At 39.6% G+C, this 19600-nt stretch overlaps 1 protein-coding gene across 3 annotated transcripts; it reads left to right on the forward strand.

Moving 5' to 3' along the window:
• Positions 1 to 592: 592 nt before the first annotated feature.
• On the forward strand, positions 593 to 19197 carry LOC105008178 (zinc finger protein 501-like). Of its 3 annotated transcripts, XM_034295520.1 has the most exons (4): positions 593 to 685; positions 2998 to 3226; positions 7118 to 7339; positions 19053 to 19197. In XM_034295520.1, exons 1-4 carry the CDS (start codon positions 683 to 685, stop codon positions 19151 to 19153), a joined length of 555 nt encoding a protein of 184 aa, XP_034151411.1. In that variant the 5' UTR covers positions 593 to 682; the 3' UTR covers positions 19154 to 19197. The 3 variants fall into 3 exon arrangements, with proteins under 3 accessions (XP_034151411.1, XP_034151409.1, XP_034151410.1); XM_034295518.1 differs by lacking the exon at positions 19053 to 19197 and having other exon boundaries at positions 7118 to 8667; XM_034295519.1 differs by lacking the exon at positions 19053 to 19197 and having other exon boundaries at positions 2998 to 3166; positions 7118 to 8667.
• Positions 19198 to 19600: the final 403 nt, after the last annotated feature.

The raw sequence follows: 19600 nt of genomic DNA on the forward strand, positions 1-19600 counted from the left end.
TTGTGGCCAATTGGGTGGGTGGAGTAAAACACCAGCAACAATTGCAAATACAGAGTGCCCCTTGATTCTTTTGCATATAATGACTCTATCCACTCTCCTGAAAATGTCCTACAATACATTCACCGCGGCGTATAGAATAGTTTTTTCTGTATGAGTCAATATGTATTTCATATCCATTAAGTTGCATTGTGGGAAAAGAGGGTGTGGAAATATTGTGTTGCTAGATGTAGCACACTGTTCCCCATGATTAGACAGGTTTGTCTTACTCTACACATTCTCCTGGACATTTCCTACACTGCTTTCTCTGTGGAATATTCAATAGTTTTTTAATTATGAGGCAATATGTATTCCATATTCTGTTATTGGCATTGTCTGAATTTTATCCTTGGAACGTGTTTTAACACCCACCAACACCCACTTTTTATCGAAATTACTCTTAAATATGATCATATTTGAATTGTTGTCAATGTTTTGAGAGGTACATGTTCTCAAACAATTAATAAACTCAATTTATCTCAGTTTTTAAGTAATTCGTTGGTCTCTTTTATTTAGAAAAATTCCAGATTTTCGTGACCCGGAAGTGTTTCTTTAATGTTGCTCACAAGATGCAGGTCATTTTGATTTATTTTTCAAGACATCGGGAACGTATCGTGAAATACGAACAGAAAACAATTTCGCTAAAATGGTAAGTGGTTAAAGAAGATTATTTACATGCGTCTTTGTTCAGTTCGGTCCGATAAAAAATGCTTTGTTACCGTTCCCAGCATTGCACCTCCAACGTTTTTTAGTTCAGCTATCGTTACAGCTTTCATTTATGATATGCTGCTGTTATTTGCAGTGTTGTGACAAAATACATTTCAGGACGAACATTAGGCAATGTATTAAATCTGTTTTATCTTAGCGTTAGCAGGGAATGAAGTAGTACAGTATGTTTGGTTCCATCGAGGACAATAGAACGCATTCATATTCACCCACGCCTATAAAACGTCCAAAGAACGCCGACTTAGCTGGGGGGGGGGGTTCATGTGAATATTAATGTATACACCAAAATGTAAATTTAATATGTAGTTCTGTTTTTTTCCACGTCTAATTGGAAAAAGGCGTTTGCATTATTGACCAATGAAGTGCGAATAGGAACAGTGTGACCTACATGTGGCAAGCCGTTTTAACATTTATTCGTTATACTTAACTAGTCAAAACAAGCCACTCACTCCCGTCCTGACTCCTACATGTGGCTAACTACAGATATCCGCAACGTCATTTTGCCAAACTAAAACAACTTAAACAACCTGCTCAAAACAACCAAATATTCAATCCTTTTCAGGATTTTAACCCTATAAATGCCAGCTTGATTGTTTGAATTACCTCATTATATATGACAAAAAATCATTAAAAACATATTTTCCATATAATAAATAGTAGGGGCATGGGGCTTTGGTGGTGATTAGAGTCTTGGATATGTCAAAGATTTGCAACAAAATTGATTTGATTGCATTAGTATATTTTATGTAGTGCCAGATACTCCCTCTGGCACTACCATTAGAGTATAAAACATTCTGTAATGTAAGCATTTCATTTTGATGAAATGTTGACTGTATTCCATCACACACGGTAGTTGTTTGTTCCTTTGAAAAATGACCCTGTATAATCTGCTTTCGTCAGGAACCCACGACAGGTAAGGCAGAACGTCTCCCTCGACGTTATTGTTTTCAGCCCCCAGAAACTGTTCTTTCCAAACACAAAATTATTGCTTTGTTTTGTACGATGCCATACAAAGGGTCCCACTTTAGAATGCACTAAGAACTATGATTGGTCAAAACAGACGAGCGATTGAATATTATTGGTAAAAAAGACGAAACCGGTACTGTACCAGACAGAGAGAGGTGAAGATGTACAGACACAATGCGAGAACAAGCAAAAATTGAAGGGGGAAGACTGACAAAGATGACAAGCAGAAGTTTTAATATGATAATAAGAATTTAAATGGGGAAGTTGAGCACTGGCCTGTATGGACCAGTTACTGTCTTTGTCTACTGGGCCAACGTTACCCTGTGTCACTATTCTTTCTAATATTGCACACTAATCCCCTCCCTAAAAGAAACATTAAGCAATACCACTAGCCTATAAACTGCCATCAAAACAGGTGCATCACACCCAGTCAGTGTGTATAATTGCTAACACTTGTTAATTGCCATTAAATGTTGTACGACTGTATAGTGGATTGTCATATTGTAGTTTTGCTTTTTATGGGTAGGTGCCAGAAAGCTTAACGTTGCTGGGTTTCATGAGTTGTGAACCGGGCGAACATGGGTAAGACATTTAGTAGCTCCTTTTGTTAAAGGAAAAGTGAGGTAAACCTACGGTGCATTAAAGGCTGGTTGACTACAGTGTCTAGTGTGGTATTGTGACATAGAACAATTGGCTGGATTTCGAATGTTTGGAATGCGTTCTTAAGTACAGATGGTGCCACAGCGCTCAATGGAATAGATATGAAGAGCCAGGGTGAAAAAAGACACAGAATTAAGCCTCATTCCTGTGATCTAACTTATTGCCTGTTCTTCATATTTTCTAAATTTATACTAACTGTCTTCACTGCGTTAAACCAAGAGCGGTTAATGAAACGACCCTTTGAAAATACAAGGCCTTAACTATTGTCCGATATCTCCTAATGGCTTGCAATCGGGATGTTCTTGCATGCATTTATCAACTTGTTGACTGATAATCAAAAAGGTACAATTGTGAATGTCTCACAACTTTACTATTCAATAATGTGTATTTGTTGTCACTTGCCAAAGAGATGATAAACTGTGATATGTGATATAAAAGAAGTCCCTCTATTCTGGGTTCAAATTAAGGAAAGCACACCTCATGTAGGACACCGGTCTGTTATGATGTTATGGTTGTTTTTGTCATTTTTCTCCATTGTGATTATATTTTATTCCCATCAAACATATTCATCAGTCATGAACGGCTCTTATTTGGTCTTGATTTTTGCAGAGTGAGGAGAAACCCATCCTGCTGCTCTCCTTCCACACTGAGCCCAAACAAGAGTCACTGGATTTTGATTATGAAAATGGAGCTCAGGGGGCATTGGTGGATTCAGAGATGACATCAGTAAAGCTGGAAGACGAGAGTAAAACGCTGGAACTGAATGTTAAGATTAAAGGTGAAGAGGAGAAGAATGTGGTTATCATAAAAAATGGAGAGGGGGATTTACTTAATCACGGTAAAAATTGGTTTAATGTCAGTGTAGTTATTTGTTGTTCTTACCAATGAAAGGGTAGATAATGTGTCATTTTATCTGTCACGATTCTCCATATTGTTATACTTATTTTTTGTCCTCTCAGAAATGAAAAAATACAGAATATTTTAAAGTTGTTCTCCAGTCCACAGTCTAGGTTTTGAGCCTTATCTATGCCCCTAGATAACAGGCCCAGATCCATGGGAATTGTAAATTAGCCATCAAATTGCGGAGAGGTAGGCATGGTCAGCAGGAATTCCCAGGTTTCATTGCACTCTAGTGACTTCCTCTGGTGGTTCTGCCATCTAAAAACATGACTGAGATTCAGATATGGGAATGTACCCTCACACATTTCATCACCAACATCATTAAAAGCAATAACAAAAAGACAGTAATGGGTTTTAAGGTACAGTTCCAAATGAAACATAATGGACTGAAGCTTTATATGAAATTAATACAACACAAATAATTAATCTTGCTTCAACATTTGTTGTACCTCAGTACAAAAAAAGATGAATATCTCAAGTGAATCTGAAACTATCTTACCTGAGCTTTAACCTGGGAACAGTAATAAATAATATTTACCAAACAAAACACGTTGGAACCACAATGGACAAAAACAGGAGTTAGCACAGTTTTCCCAACCCGTTGTGCAGGGGCAATCCCATCAGCACTTGCCTAAAATTCCTACCAAGAACAGTACTCTCTAGTGCAGGGGTGGGCAATTAATTTTTACAAGGGGCCACATGAGAAACTTGAATTGTGTCAGAGGGCCGCACCAACGATAACTTGAACTTAATTCTGCTCAACTTTCTTCCATTGTAAAATGCACTAAATTATATATTTTGAATAGCTGGTACTGATAATCGGAAGAATAAAACTATTCGGTAAATATTAATATTAGGCAATGTGAAAATGAGGTGTATAGGTCAAAAAAATAAAACAAAAGCAAAAATTAATCAGTGCAATTTTTTTTACTTGTTAATCTCCCCCAACAGTGGAAAAACTTTTTCTGGCGATTTTGTGAGAAATTACATAATTTGTCCTGATGGCTGCATCTCTGGGGGTGTGAAGTTTCGTAAAAAGTCCTTGTTGGGTTTGCAGTTTTGCTAGCAATGCATCAGACTCCCACGCGCGCTCTTCATAAGTCAGATTTCTGTATTTATCCTCATGCTTGTTCGTGTAGTGGCGATTCAAATTATAATCCTTTAACACAGAGGCCTGTGTACCACAGATTAAGCAAACGGCTTTACCTTTAATTTCTGTAAAGAAATACTTGGCAGTCCATGTCTTGTTGAAAACAAGGCATTCATTATCAACTTTTATTTTCTTAGCGTGAGCCAACATCTTGAGGGTAACCTGGCTATCGTCACTTGTCGCTGTTCACCTTCACTCTCAGCTCACGCACGCATATACGTCCATACGTAAGTAATACAAACGTAACGCTTTTCAAAATGAAATTTCCAAAGGCCGAAACACCGAAAGAAACGATTGTGTCAGTTATTCGGTGGCCGAATTTCGGTGCATCCCTATAATTTATGAATGGCCTCACGCGGGCCGGACAGGGACGTACAACGGGCCGGATGTGGCCCACGGGCCGTAGTTTGCCCAGGTCTGCTCTAGTGGATCTAAACAAATCAGATTTTATTTTTCCCGCTTAGTTTCATGAGTTAGAAGTATGAAAACCAAAGCAGTGGTAATGAGAGGTTCAGATCTTGGGCTGCAGTTGAGTATCGAAAGTTGTTTGGTATCAAAGTGGATCCGGAAATGGAAGTGGATCTACCATGGTAGACTGTGGATGCGTTGCTTTCAGCTATCTGTTCGTGGGAGAGTAACAAACACACTGATCCACAAATACATTTAATCCAAAAGTGCAGAGTCAAAGTTTGAAGCAGATTTCCATAAATAACAGCTGGTCAATTATGGAAAGATACATTGCACTGGTCAAAATAGTAATGTCAAGTAAAATATAAGTAGCCTACCAATCTTTCTAACCATTTTTGCAGTCTGCAACGTATTAAGACCAAAGTTACTGCTCACGTGTGCCTCCTCACTACTTATCAGTATAAACGCTGCCTTGTGTATAGTAGGCTACTACCGGTATAAATGCTGCCTTGTTTACAGTAGGCTACTACCGGTATAAATGCTGCCTTGTGTATAGTAGGCTACTACCGGTATAAACGCTGCCTTGTGTACAGTAGGTTACTACCGGTATAAATGCTGCCTTGTTTACAGTAGGCTACTACCGGTATAAATGCTTCCTTGTTTAAAGTAGGCTTCTACCGGTATAAATGCTGCCTTGTTTACAGTAGGCTACTCATGAGTCAGCCTGCGTGGTATTATAGATGCCAATTATTTATACCTTTTAATCAGGATGGAGGGGTAATGCAGGTTGTTTTAAATGTGTTGGTGTTAAGTGTATACAACAGAACATTGCAGTTATATCATCTTTCATACTGCAGGGCGATAATTCTATTCTACTTTTCCACTGTTTTTCAAACAGGGTCTGTGACCATGTTATCCACTGTACATTCAAAGCTTGTCAATTTAAAAGAAAATGGATGGATTTTATTTAATAGATTTTTCTGTTCACTGCTGGGTTTACGTTAAGCCAGCATTTGCCAACTTTCACCGGTATCTGGTGTACAATATCTCCGTTGTTGTTCCCGTGTGTCGTGTTGGAGGTGGAGTCATGGCAGTTTTCCTGTGATGTCACTATGGGCGGGTACAGAGTACTATCTGCAGTGGGAAACAACCTGAGGCGTGTAGAGCCGAGTCGAGCTGGTACATAGCGGTGGAAAAGAGCCATAAATACACTTGCATTGTTTTTAATTGTAACATTTTTTTTTAAATATATTTTTTATACAACTTAAGTTTTTAGTCCCAGGAATATACTTTTCAAAGAGCTATAGTGTTTCTTCGGCCCATTGTTGTGTGCTTTTCCACCACGGTAGGAAGACTTGAGAACATTAGGCAACCTAGTCCTCTGGCGTGTGTTCTCACTCTGACGTGTGAAACGAGTGCACAATATCTCCCCAGTCCCAAGGTAGCAGAATTTTTAATGTATATATTAAATGTCTCCTGATATTTCTTATAAAACTGTATACTGAAAGCCTTTGTACGATTGCTCAGTGTAATTAACCGAGGGCTGCGTTTCACCATTTGCCTTTGCTTCAATTTCGTCTGTCGGTCAATTTCTTCTCCATAGTATGTTCTTCTGTTTTTGTACACAAAATAAACTCCTTTATTAACTCCTTTAACTTTACTCTACTGATGATTTTAAAATGGCGGTTGAAAACTTCTGCAAGTAACCTCTACTCTAGTATTCAAATAATCTGGCATGTTCACTCCTGCAAGCCCCACCCCAATAGTTCTTGTACTCTGGGAAAATCCTCCCCCCCGAACAGGGACTGTTTTGGGGGTAAAATGTTATCCCTGGTTCCGGGTTCTAGACCCTGGTTCCTGTGGTGGAAAAGCAGTGAGTTCCTCAAGGTTCCTAGTTCCTGGGTATAGTTCCAGCGGTGGAAACGCGACTATAGATGGGTTATGACACAATGGGCCCCTTCAAAACTCCAAACCCCCCCCCCCCCCTCTACAAATGAAGACAAGCTCTTAAATATCACTTTCACCTGCATCTCAACAGGATTTAAATTGCATGCACTCAATTGAACACGACACAGAAACAGGATATAGTAAACTTATCAGTGTGCAAGTTCTGTCGCAAAGATCTCTGTCACAAAATCATGTAACGATTCAAGTTCCCTAACTGCAGTATTAAGGTTTATATCACGTCGCTGCAGAATAGTGCTAGTTGCTTGAATCCTTGATAATATTGTGTCTCATTGTGTCCATAAATCCCTTGTGTCTGTCACACAGATGGGATTCCTGAAGTGGAGGCAGTTGGAGAGAAACAACAGGAACACTGCAATCATAAGAAGTCCCACCACTGTCCCCATTGTGAAAAACATTTCTCATCTCTATCACTGTTTAAAAAACATGTTAACATACATACTGGAGAGAAACATTACTCCTGTTCTGACTGTGGAAAGTGTTTCATGAGATCATCTGCACTTACTGAACATCAGAGAGTGCACACAGGTGAGAAATCTTACTGCTGTTTTGACTGTGGAAAGAGTTTCTCTCACTTAGTTAACTTTAAAGCTCACCAGCGCATACATACTGGAGAGAAACCTTACTCCTGTTCTGACTGTGGGAAGTGTTTCCTTAAATCATCTGAACTTATTAGTCATCAGAGAGTGCATACAGGTGAGAAGCCTTACTCCTGTAATGATTGTGGGAAGAGTTTCTTTCAATTAGGTAGCCTTAAAGTTCACCAGCGCATACATACTGGAGAGAAACCTTACTCCTGTTCTGACTGTGGGAAATGTTTCATTGGATCATCTTATCTTATTAGTCATCAGAGAGTGCACACAAATGAGAAGCCTTTCTCCTGTTCTGACTGTGGGAAGAGTTTCTCTCAATTAGGTAACTTTAAAGCTCATCAGCGCATACATACTGGGGTGAAACCTTACTCCTGTTCTGACTGTGGGAAGTGTTTCATTAGATCATCTAATCTTATTACTCATCAAAGAGTGCACACAGATGAGAAGTCTTTCTCCTGTTCTGACTGTGGGAAGAGTTTCATTAGAGCATATGAACTTACTAGTCATCAGAGAGTGCACACAGGTGAGAAGCCTTACTCCTGTTATGATTGTGGGAAGAGTTTCTCTCAATTATGTAACTTTAAAGCTCACCAGCGCATACATACTGGAGAGAAGCCTTACTTGTGTTTTGAATGTGGGAAGAGTTTCTCTCAATTAGGTAGCCTCAAAGTTCACAAGCACATACATACTGGGGAGAAGCCTCACTCCTGTTTTGACTGTGGAAAGAGTTTCTCTCAATTAGGTAGCCTCAAAGCTCACCAGTGCATACATACTGGACAATAATATTGATCATTTGACACTGGAGGTTAATATTGAACATTTGACAGACTTTACAAGTGTTGTTTTACAACATCTAGTAGTTTAACTTTCTGTCTATGGTGGAAATTACCAAGATCTCTTCGAAAGATTTGAGAGCCCTATGATCTGTTAATAACATGCTTATTGATCCAAGTTGCAACAAGATCCCTTTCACAGATGTGACCCATAAACAAAGGCCTGTTCATTATCACATCAAGAGGCACACAGCTTTGAAATCTCATCTCTCTTCTGACTGGGAGAGGGACTTAAGAGGAATGAGATGAGCACAAATGTTGTATGATTGACAGCTTTACCCCATACTTATCCAGCAATTATTTATTATATACAGTGGTGCTTGTAAGTTTGTGAACCCTAAAGGGATGGTCATTCTTTTTCTGTATTAAGTAATACATTCAATCTAATCTAAACCTCCATTTGTAATAAGGTCATTCAAATGCACACAAACAATAACATGATATACACTGTTCCAAAACACTTAAATCCCACATCGGGTCTCAATGAACGAAATATATTAAAGATAGAAGTTTTACTGTATGTTGTGTAATTCGTTTAGAACAAAAGAATGTAACAGCTCTCAATAGAAACCGAAATCACCAACCGATTGAGGTCTGGATTCAAACTCACACCGGAAAAAAAAAGTAAACAATCACAGGCTGTTCCAATTTGCGTGAATTTCATCATGGCAGCTCATAATGTGACTAGTGTGTATGGCCCCCACGTGCTTGTGTGCACTCCCCGCAACATCTAGGCATGCTCCTGATGAGACGGCGGCTTGTGTCCTGGTCGATCTCCTCCCAGACCTGGCTCAGGGCATCAGTGAGATCCTGGACGTCTGTGGCACTACTTGGCAGCGTTGGATGCACTGATATATAAGGTCCCAAAGATTCTCAATTGGATTCAGGTCTGGGGCACGTGAGGGCCAGTCAGTGGCATCAATGCCTCCGTCATCCAGGAACTGCCTACACCCTCTGGTTACATGAGGCCAGACAGTGGCATCAATGCCTCCGTCATCCAGGAACTGCCTACACACTCTGGTTACATGAGGCTAGTCAGTGGCATCAATGTCTCCGTCATCCAGGATCTGCCTACACACTCTGGTTACATGAGGCCAGTCAGTGGCATCAATGCCTCCGTCATCCAGGAACTGCCTACACACTCTGGTTACATGAGGCCAGTCAGTGGCATCAATGCCTCCGTCATCCAGGAACTGCCTACACACTCTGGTTACATGAGGCTAGTCAGTGGCATCAATGCCTCCGTCATCCAGGAACTGCCTACACACTCTGGTCACATGAGGCCAGTCAGTGGCATCAATGCCTCCGTCATACAGGAACTGCCTACACCCTCTGGTCACATGAGGCCAGTCAGTGGCATCAATGCCTCCGTCATCCAGGAACTGCCTACACACTCTGGTCACATGAGGCCTGACATTGTCCTGCACCAGGAGGAACCCACGGCCACTGCACCAGCGTAAGGGCTGACCATGGGTCTGAGGATTTTATCCCGCTACCTAACAGCAGTCAGGGTACTGTTAGCTAGCACGTGGAGGTCTGTGTGACCCTCCGAGGATATGCCTCCCCAGACCGTCACTGACCCACCACCAGACTGGTCATGCTGGATGATGTTTCAGGCAGTGTAACGTTCACCATGGCGTCTCTAGACTCTTTCAAGTCTGTCACGAGCTCAGTGTGAACCTGCTCTCATCTGTGAAGAGATCGTGGGCGCCAATAGCAGACCTGCCGGTTCTGGTGTTCTCAAGCTGCATGGTGCTGGGCTGTGAACACAGGTCCCACTAGAGGATGTACCTTTTTGGGGGTTGTCTTGCTGTTGCCTCTCCTGTGCCCCTGTTGTCACTTTAATTTGCCCCAAAACAGGTGACATTGATTCACAAGCGCTTATTCTTCCTAACTGTACAGATTGATATCCCAGAAATGTCAATTGACTTAGTGTTATACTCTGATTACATGTTCCCTTTTTCTTTGTTTTTTGGAGTGTAGAAGCTAATGTCTTCATACTATGGGCCACCCCCGTTATCTGCCATTTCTAGTGGTCAGAGGGGAAAGACCTCAAGTTCAAAATGTAAATGCATCAGAAAACAACGGTACGTTTTGCTAATAAATCAACCTTTTCAGCTAGCCTACCAACATTTGTTTATAGAAATGTTTTTTGAAGATTAAAGAAATGTCAGGAAATTGTATCAGACAAGTTGCAATTTGTGAAATTCATCTTGCGCGATAGAGCAGACGTCATGTAATACCAAGGTGATAAGTCTTTTTTTTAACCAGAAGGCAAGAATGCTAGCTCCAGCTTTCTACTAGACACTTTAGAGAAGACTAGGATCTGTCATTTGTAAGACAGGAGGGAAATGAATGGGGGGCCAAACAACTACTATGTGTATGTACAGTGGGTGTAGAAATGAATCACCCCACTTTAAAATAATCTCATATTGTTGCTTTGCAGCCTGAAATGAAAACGGACTAAAACTATTTTTTATTCAGCTGTATTTACAACTTATAACATCCAAGTGAAAGATGTAATAAAAAAATAAAAAAACTGAATCACTGTGTTGGAAAAATAATCACCCCCCTCCTAAAAATTAATTGTAAATCCAACCAGGTGAAGTTAATCACCTTCTCAATAGCACACAAAGCCAATTGACTTTCAACTGATCAGCTGTGGTCATTTTGATTAGCTCAGCATGAAACAAGCTTTTCCTGAAGCATTTCAGTCCTTGGTAGTGCAACTGAAGAAAATAATCAACTATTGGTGGCAAGGCATTGTCAAAAGATCTCCTGGATAAAGTTGTGGACAGGCACAAGTCAGGAGATGGATACAAAACAAAACAAAATCTAAAGCTTTGTTAGTGCCTAGAAGCACAGTGAAGTCTATTATTAAGAAGTGGAAGGTATTTGTTACAAGACAAACCCTCCCTGGGTCAGGACGTCACTCCAAACTGGATGAAAGAGCCCGGAGGAAACTGGTCAGAAAGGCTACCAAGAGGCCTACAGCAACTCTGAAGCAGTTGTAGGAATTCATGACAAAGAGTGGTCATTGTGTGCATGTGACAACAATATCACAAATTCTCCACAGATGTGGCTTGTATGGGAGGGTTGGAAGAATAAAAGCCACTCCTCAAGAAAGGCCACATGCAGTCACGACTGAGCTTTGCCAAAACGCACCTTGAAGATTCTAAGGCCACGTGTTATGGTCAGATGAGACTAACATTTAATTATTTGGCCTCAACGCCAAACAATATGTCTGGCGAAAATTCAATACAGCTAACCATCCAAATGCCACCATTCCTACAGTAAAGCATGGAGGTGGTAATATCATGTTATGGGGTTGTTTCTCTGCAGCAGGGACTGTAGCACTTGTCAGGATAGAAGGAAAAATGGATGGGGCAAAATACTGTCAAATTCTTGAGGAAAACCTGCTGTGGTCAATGGGAAGAAGATTTACCTTCCAACGTGACAATGACCCAAAGCACACAGCAAAACTGACCACACAGTGGTTGAAGGAGAAAAAGGTTAATGTCCTTGCATAGCCTAGTCATAGCCCTGTCCTTGTCCACCTGGTCATACTTCTGACCTAGTCTAAAATCAAATAGACTCTGGATTTAGCCCAGAGAAATGTATTTATTATTCCAATTGGACTCTTTATCTCACCCGGCACAGCCAGAAGAGGACTGGTCACCCCTCTGAGCCTGGGTCTTCTCTGGGTTTCTTCATAAAATTCGACCTTCTTAGGGAGTTTTTCCTAGCCACTGAAATTCAACACTACTGTTGTTTGCTCCTTGGGGTTTAAGGCCGGTTGTCTCTGTAAAGCAGTTTGTGACAACTGCTGTTGTAAAAAGGGCTTTATAAATACATTTGATTGATTGATTGATTAAACCCCATTGAAAATATGTGGAATGACTTGAAGACAGCAGTCCACAAACGGTCACCATCCAGTTTAACAGAACTTGAGCAGTTCTGCAAAAGAAGAGTGGTTAAATATTGCAACATCTAGATGTGCAAATTTAGTAGAGGTGATTCTTTTCTATACTGTGTGTGTGTGTACACAAACCCAATTCCAAAAAAGTTTGGACACTGTACAAATTGTGAGTAAAAAAGGAATGGAATAATTAACAAATCTCAAACTTCTATTTAATTCACAATAGAATATAGATAACGTATCTAATGTTGAAAATGAGACATTTTGTAATGTCATGCCAAATATTGACTCATTTTGGATTTCATGAGAGCTACACATTCCAAAAAAGTCGGGACAGGTAGCAATAAGAGGCCGGAAAAGTTAAATGTACAGATAAGGAACAGCTGGAGGACCAATTTGCCACTTGTGTCAATTGGCAACATGATTGGGTATAAAAAGAGCCTCTCAGAGTGGCAGTGTCACTCAGGAGTCAAGATGGGCAGAGGATCACCAATTCCCCCAATGCTGCGGCGAATAGTGGAGCAATATCAGAAAGGAGTTTCTCAGAGAAAAATTGCAAAGAGTTTGAAATTATCATCATTTACAGTGCGTAATATCATCCAAAGATTAAAAGAATCTGGAACAATCTCTGTGCATAATGGTCAAGGCCGGAAAACCATACCGGATGCCCGTGATCTTCGGGCCCTCAGACGGCACTGCATCACATACAGGAATGATACTGTAATGGAAATCACAAAATGGGCTCAGGAATACTTCCAGAAAACATTGTCGGTGAACACAATCCACCGTGCCATTCACTGTTGCCTAAAACTCTATAGGTCAAAAAAGAAGCCGCATCGAAACAGGATCCAGAAGCGCAGGCGTTTTCTCTGGGCCAAGGATCATTTAAAATGGACTGTGGCAAAGTGGAGAAGTGTTCTGTGGTCAGACGAATCAAAATTGGAAGTTCATTTTGGAAAACTGGGACGCCATGTCATCTGGACTAAAGAGGACAAGGACAACCTAAGTTGTTATCAGCGCTCCGTTCAGAAGCCTGCATCTCTGATGGTATGGGGTTGCATGGGTGCGTGTGGCATGGGCAGCCTACACATCTGGAAAGGCACCATCAATGCTGACAGTTATATCCAAGTTCTAGAACAACATATGCTCCCATCCAGACGTTGTCTCTTTCAGGGAAGACCTTGCATTTTCCAACATGACAATGCCAGACCACATACTGCAACAATTACAATATCATTGCTGCATAGAAGAAGGATCCGGGTACTGAAATGGCCAGCCTGCAGTCCAGATCTTTCACCCATAGAAAACATTTGGCGCATCATAAAGAGGAAGGTGCGACAAAGAAGACCTAAGACAGTTGACAACTAGAAGCCTGTATTAGACAAGAATGGGACAACATTCCTATTCATAAACTTGAGCAACTTGTCTCCTCAGTCCCCAGTCGTTTGCAGTCTGTTATAAAAAGAGGGGATGCCACACATGGCCTTGTCCCAACTTTTTTGAGATGTGTTGATACCATGAAATTTTAAATGAACTTATTTTTCCCTTAAAGTGAAACATTTTCTCAGTTTAAACATTTGATATGTCATCTATGTTGTATTCTGAATGTGTGTATGTGTATATGTGTGTATGTGTATATGTGTGTTATTAACAATCATCATTTAACAATGACGACTTGATCAAATGTTTTCTCTGTACATTCCAGGGTGTACAAATAGAGTGCTGTAATAGTAACACACATTTCAATGCCTTCTCTCCTCTTTTCCTCTCCTACTCCCTGTCCTTCACTCATCACTCTCATCGCGCTCTCCTTTCTTAGTTTCCTCTTCTTAAAATGACAATTTCTTCCCAACTTCGTTTGAGTCATCTTTTCTTCATATATTATGCAGTTGTTCTTAATGTAGAATAAATTGTAGTTATTCATAGGTTGCATGTTACATTCTGATTGTCATGTTGTTACGCATGTTACACCATGGTGCTGTAGAATCTGAGCATTATTAATTACAATATGAATGTACGTTTCATTGTCGGTGAATGTGCCTAGATAATGAGAACAACAGGAACCTCTCTGTTTAGATTATCTCTCTGTAGGTTGTGCTCTAATGACAGGAATGTTTACGATGGCCATATGGCATGGGGGTTGACTTCTAAAGACATGGTCTTAGTTAGAAACGCCCTTAATGTATAGGCTAGCTGGTAACCAACATTACAGTGAGAAGATAATGGAACGTTCACCGAATGACATCTGTGCTGTAATTTTCCAATAAACTTGAGCAAACTTCTCCCTCGATTTGATACGGGTTCTACATTATTTGACCACTATACGAAACCGCCGATTTCTAACAGTGCCAAGAAAGGTGGGAAGAAATTGTAACTGTAAGAAGAAGCGAAAGTGAAAAAAACGTGTTTGAAGGAAAATGTTTTAAGATTGTATGCAGAAATCCAGTTAATGATTTAATCATACACTTACCATGTTTGAATTTTGTTTTTATGTATACACTGTAAAATATTATTGGTTTACCTTTCTCTCTTTTTTTTTCAGCTACTTTCTTTTTTTTTTTTTTTACAGTCAATACTTAATGCTTAATTTGTCTGTGTTTTACAGTCAATACTTAATGCTTAATTTTTCTGTGTTTTACAGTCAATACTTAATGCTCAATTTGTCTGAGTTTAGGAGAGGGTCTTATACCTGTTCATGTCTTGTTTTTCATGTTCTAGTACTTATTTGTGTAGGGTAAGGTCTTTGTCCTTTCCTTATATTGTTTTGTATTTCTGTTCCACCACTGAGGTGTTTTGCAAGGAGTTTTTGTCCTGTCTTCATTTTTACGACATTCCCTGGCTAACCCTAAATGTAGCCAACGGACTAAATATATCCTACTTCGGTAATGTGGTTTTGGACTTCCAAATCAATGGTGTCATTATTAGAATTTCTGCACTCTCTTTTTTCTTATTCTAATGCATGGTATCATACAATCTCTCACAAAATAAATACAAACAGACAAGCATAATACGGGCCCTGATGAAGCGTCTTAATGTCCACCATCCCGTCAGTACCAGTCTGTCAGGTGAGTCCAGTCACCCTTCAAGGGGCTTCTGTTCAACTCCCACCTGAAACCAAAATGCTACTGGGGGGGCAAGTCACCCAAGGCATGGAAGAATTTGGAGTATTCACCCCGCAGTGGCAGGTTGCTCAGACCCTAGGACACATGGAAGGGGTGAAGCGCGTGTGTGTGTATTCCTCATCTCTTCCCCATAAAGCTGCCCCAATGATCTGACCTCCTTTTGTTACAAAACCAAGCAGGTACTGTGGCTGAGGGAAACTCCCATTACTAAACCTCCAGTGCTTTTGTTAAAGGGAGATTGTCTGTGAGGCGGATCAGCAGGCACCACTGACCGCCCTGCTATGGAAGTGGACAGCTGTTTTTAAGGCCAATGAGGAGGTTTGTTCACCACAATGCTGTTTTCCATACAGGGGAAGGTCCTGCAGTATGGGTTCAAATGTCTCCCATCTAATCTTCTCCCATCTAATCACTCTGAAATTGTTTTGAAAAAGGTCAAGATACGGTAAACTCAACCTGTACTGAATAAATTCCAACACACAGTGGCACTAGAAGGCTGATAATGGTTGGTATTAAAAAAAATAAACGTCTGTTGTAGAAAAAAGTAGCAAATAGTTTTAATAAAAACATATCTGTGATTTCTGATAATGGTTTCTGATCATTTTTTTTATCACTGTTTACTTAAAATGGCCCATAAAATGAATATAAATTTTTTTTGTTTCAACTTAATTGAATTACATGTTTTACATTTCATTTATCCATGTAGTAGCCATAGTTTACAGTGAGGGGGAAATGATTTGATCCCCTGCTGATTTTGTACGTTTGCCCACTGACAAAGAAATGATCAGTCTATAATTTTAATGGTAGGTTTATTTGAACAGTGAGAGACAGAATAACAACAACAAAAATCCAAAAAAATGCATGTCAAAAATTGTATAGATTTATTTGCATTTTAATGAGATTTCTGTCTCCCAGGTGTATTTAAAAAACCTTGTTGGCAATCACAGGTCAGACATTTCTTGTAGTTGCCACCAGGTTTGCACACGTCTCAGGAGAGATTTTGTCCCAGTCCTCTTTTCAGATCTTCTCCAAGTCATTAAGGTTTCGAGGCTTACGTTTGGCAACTCAAACCTTCAGCTCCCTCCACAGATTTTCTATGGGATTAAGGTCTGGAGACTGTCTGGGCCACTCCAGGACCTTATTGGCTTCTTCTTGAGCCACTCTTTCGTAGCCTTGGCCGTGTGTTTTGGGTCATTGTCATGCTGGAATACCCATCCACGACCCATTTTCAATGCCCTGGGAGAGGGAATTATTGAACTAATGTACATTTGAGGAATGTCTGCTTTTCTATTAGCTGGTATAAAACTCTGGTCTTTGGTAGTGACACACACGTCTGCATAATATCAGAGAATCACTAGGTACTCTGACCATCTGTTCATCTGCCTAAACCAATAAGGGTATCTGTCCTTTGTTCCTTAGGAATGTAGGAGTGGGGGCATCATTGACTGGTATCGGCAGATTATACGGTTACTCGCATAACTCATCAGAGAATCTATTGTTGGTCCAGATGCTGTATGTCCTTTTCAGAGATCAAAAGTTACCCATGTGGGGGAGGACAGCCTGCCCCTTGTGTGACCCTAGGTAGTAAAAGAACAAAGGGAATGTGTTCTGTTGAGTTATCATCTGTGCAGCATCTTACCACACCCCTTTTAACGGTAATAAATTCTGACTGTTTTCCTCAGAGGATTATTCTGTAAGCTTTTGACGCGTCTCTCTATTTGCAAATGAACTGCTAAGAGAAGAGAATTTTGTCTCTGTACTTACTCCTTTAAGAGGGAATTACAGGATCCCCTCTGATTTGATAAAAAAAAAAAAAGAAGATCATTTGCAGAGACTGAAATAAAATGTAATTGTATTTTGTTTCAGTATTAAAATGTTTGATAACACACTACTGAAATATATTAATTTGAAGACTGAAGTGTCTCAAAATAGTTTTAAATGTTTTGGTTACAGTCTAGAATGAGACACTGGTGGTTTAAAAAGCTGCTGAGTGCATTTATAGTTGTGCAATATAGTTGATCTGAGCTCTATATGTTACAAAGTGAAACAGGACACGCTTTTGCACAAGTTTATACAGGATTACCATTTATACATTTTCCATAGATTCAACATATTAGACAAATGTGAACATGCTGTGTAAGGTACATTGTGCGGTGGACCTGTGAGCAACAACTTGAGTGTCAGCTAAACTGTTCTTAAGGTCCTTTGCTGAGACCTGTGGGTTCTACTGAGTAGATCAGATCAGTTTTCATACAAATCATTGTGATGTTTTCTCCTTCCTTTGACTTCAATTTAACAACAATCTTCTAGAAAGTTGAAATTGGTAACTGGAAGTGTTGAATTCATTACAGCCTGTTGCAGATAGTTGGCAAGTTTCACTTTGAACCATGTATGTCAGGTCAACATCTGTTTACAGAAATAAAATAAAAATTGTGGGTGCCTGGAACAAGTACATTTTATAATTGTAGTGTAATGATGTGATTATGGACATAAAGCATTGTTGGTAGGAATGTCTTGGAATTGATCATCTGAGGTCTAATTTTACCCTTATCCTTAAAGTTGATTCAATAGCATAAATAACAAGTAGAACAGCTCTAAAAGAGCACAATAGACATTATTGAAAGTCAATTAATGTTGTCCAAAGTCTTAAAGTTAATGGCATAACCTAAAAATATACAGTTAAATGATTTGCCAGTTAGACAATTAAACCACCTCATCAAATATTCAAAACATTACATTCCAAAACTATCAAAACTGTTTATGTACTGTGTTCATACTGTATTCAGCTTTGCCCAGATTCTGTAGGCTTTGGTTTAATCCTGTCATGTTTTATGGCCAGATGAACACTTCCAAAACACTGTCCAGTTTACTCTTGCAAACTACTGATGTTTCTTGTCTCTTTGTCTCGTCAAAATATATTGTGTTTTCTGTTTCTTGTTATTTTAGTTGTGGAAAACTAAACAAAATGAACACTAAGTCCTCTTTTGTCCACTTTGTCCTTGAATGTTTCAGTGTTTTCTAAATTATTAAACAAAAACATGAATGGGAAGAGAGCTTCTTGTTCTTCCTCTAGTGTTGAGGCCTCCCTGTGCATCTACACAGCACCCTCCCAACGGGCACACAAACTCATTCTGACGTCTTATTTTGGTTGCGATGTCAGTGAACCAAAATATATATAAGGTCTAATTATGACCAAAAAAGACATTGTTTTACAGATGTCTTTTCAACTCACTAAGATGGTCAATAAAAAATCTACTTACCATTTATCAAACTGTTCAATTACAAACACCTCAATGTTTACAGTTAAGTGGTTATTTTTCTATTCAGATGTTTTCAGAAATAGATATGCATTTAGGACAATATGTAGTAGCATTTTATTTAATCTATATTTCCATGTTAATAAAGGAAACTAGACCATTTGCAGTCTAAACATGAGCACTGATTTAATCCAAAATGTCCAAATCTAAAAATAACAGCTTGGCAAAACAAGAAAATAGATGAACACAGAATTACAAATAGTAGGATTGTACAGTATTTACACATATTTTATGTTACTATACTGACAGTGTTAACACATTTATTATCACTACAGTAAATGTCAGCAATCAACACTTGATATTGAAATCTGCTTTGTTCTATGATTTCAAAATAAGAGCTGGAAGGGAGTCCAAATCTACCTTTGTACAGCAATGTTTGTTGTTTGGAGTTGGTTCACATGTCTGGTGGAGTATGTGTATGTTGAAGCTTAATATGAGTTAACTGTATTTTTCAATACAGGTACAGTGGTGAGAACAAGTATTTGTTACCAGCTGGAACAGCACCTGGGAAGAAAGGTCCAAAACATTAGCCTCATACTTTACAGAATGTTGCATGTGTAGATGTAGTGATTGTATGAGTTAGTGAACTGTTATAAGCTGTTGTAACCAATGAAACAAAATATTAAATGTTTGTAATATGAGCTGAACCTGAAGGAGCAAGTAGGAGAATAGGAAACCCTGTTCAAGCGGTTGCCGGGGAGAGAAAGATTTAGTATGTCTGTTTTGTGAGAAACAGGTCACAGGTCAGAGACACACACACATAGTCGGACAGACAACACAGAAACCAGAAGGGGGGCAAGGGGATACTTGCAGTTATCCTATAAGGAATAGAACTGGGATTGGGCCAATGGCACACACTTTGTAAGTTAACGCCTCTATCTTTTTGGGCGTAGTAGAAGTATAAAAATGATGTTTTGACTGTTGATCCTTAGACATTGTGCGGCGACACGTGTCTCCAGAAGCTTCTGTAATAAATGGACATATGATACGGTAATTGACCTGACTCCT

Source organism: Esox lucius, chromosome 11, assembly GCF_011004845.1.
Source record: "Esox lucius isolate fEsoLuc1 chromosome 11, fEsoLuc1.pri, whole genome shotgun sequence".
Classification (NCBI taxonomy): Eukaryota; Metazoa; Chordata; class Actinopteri; order Esociformes; family Esocidae; genus Esox; species Esox lucius.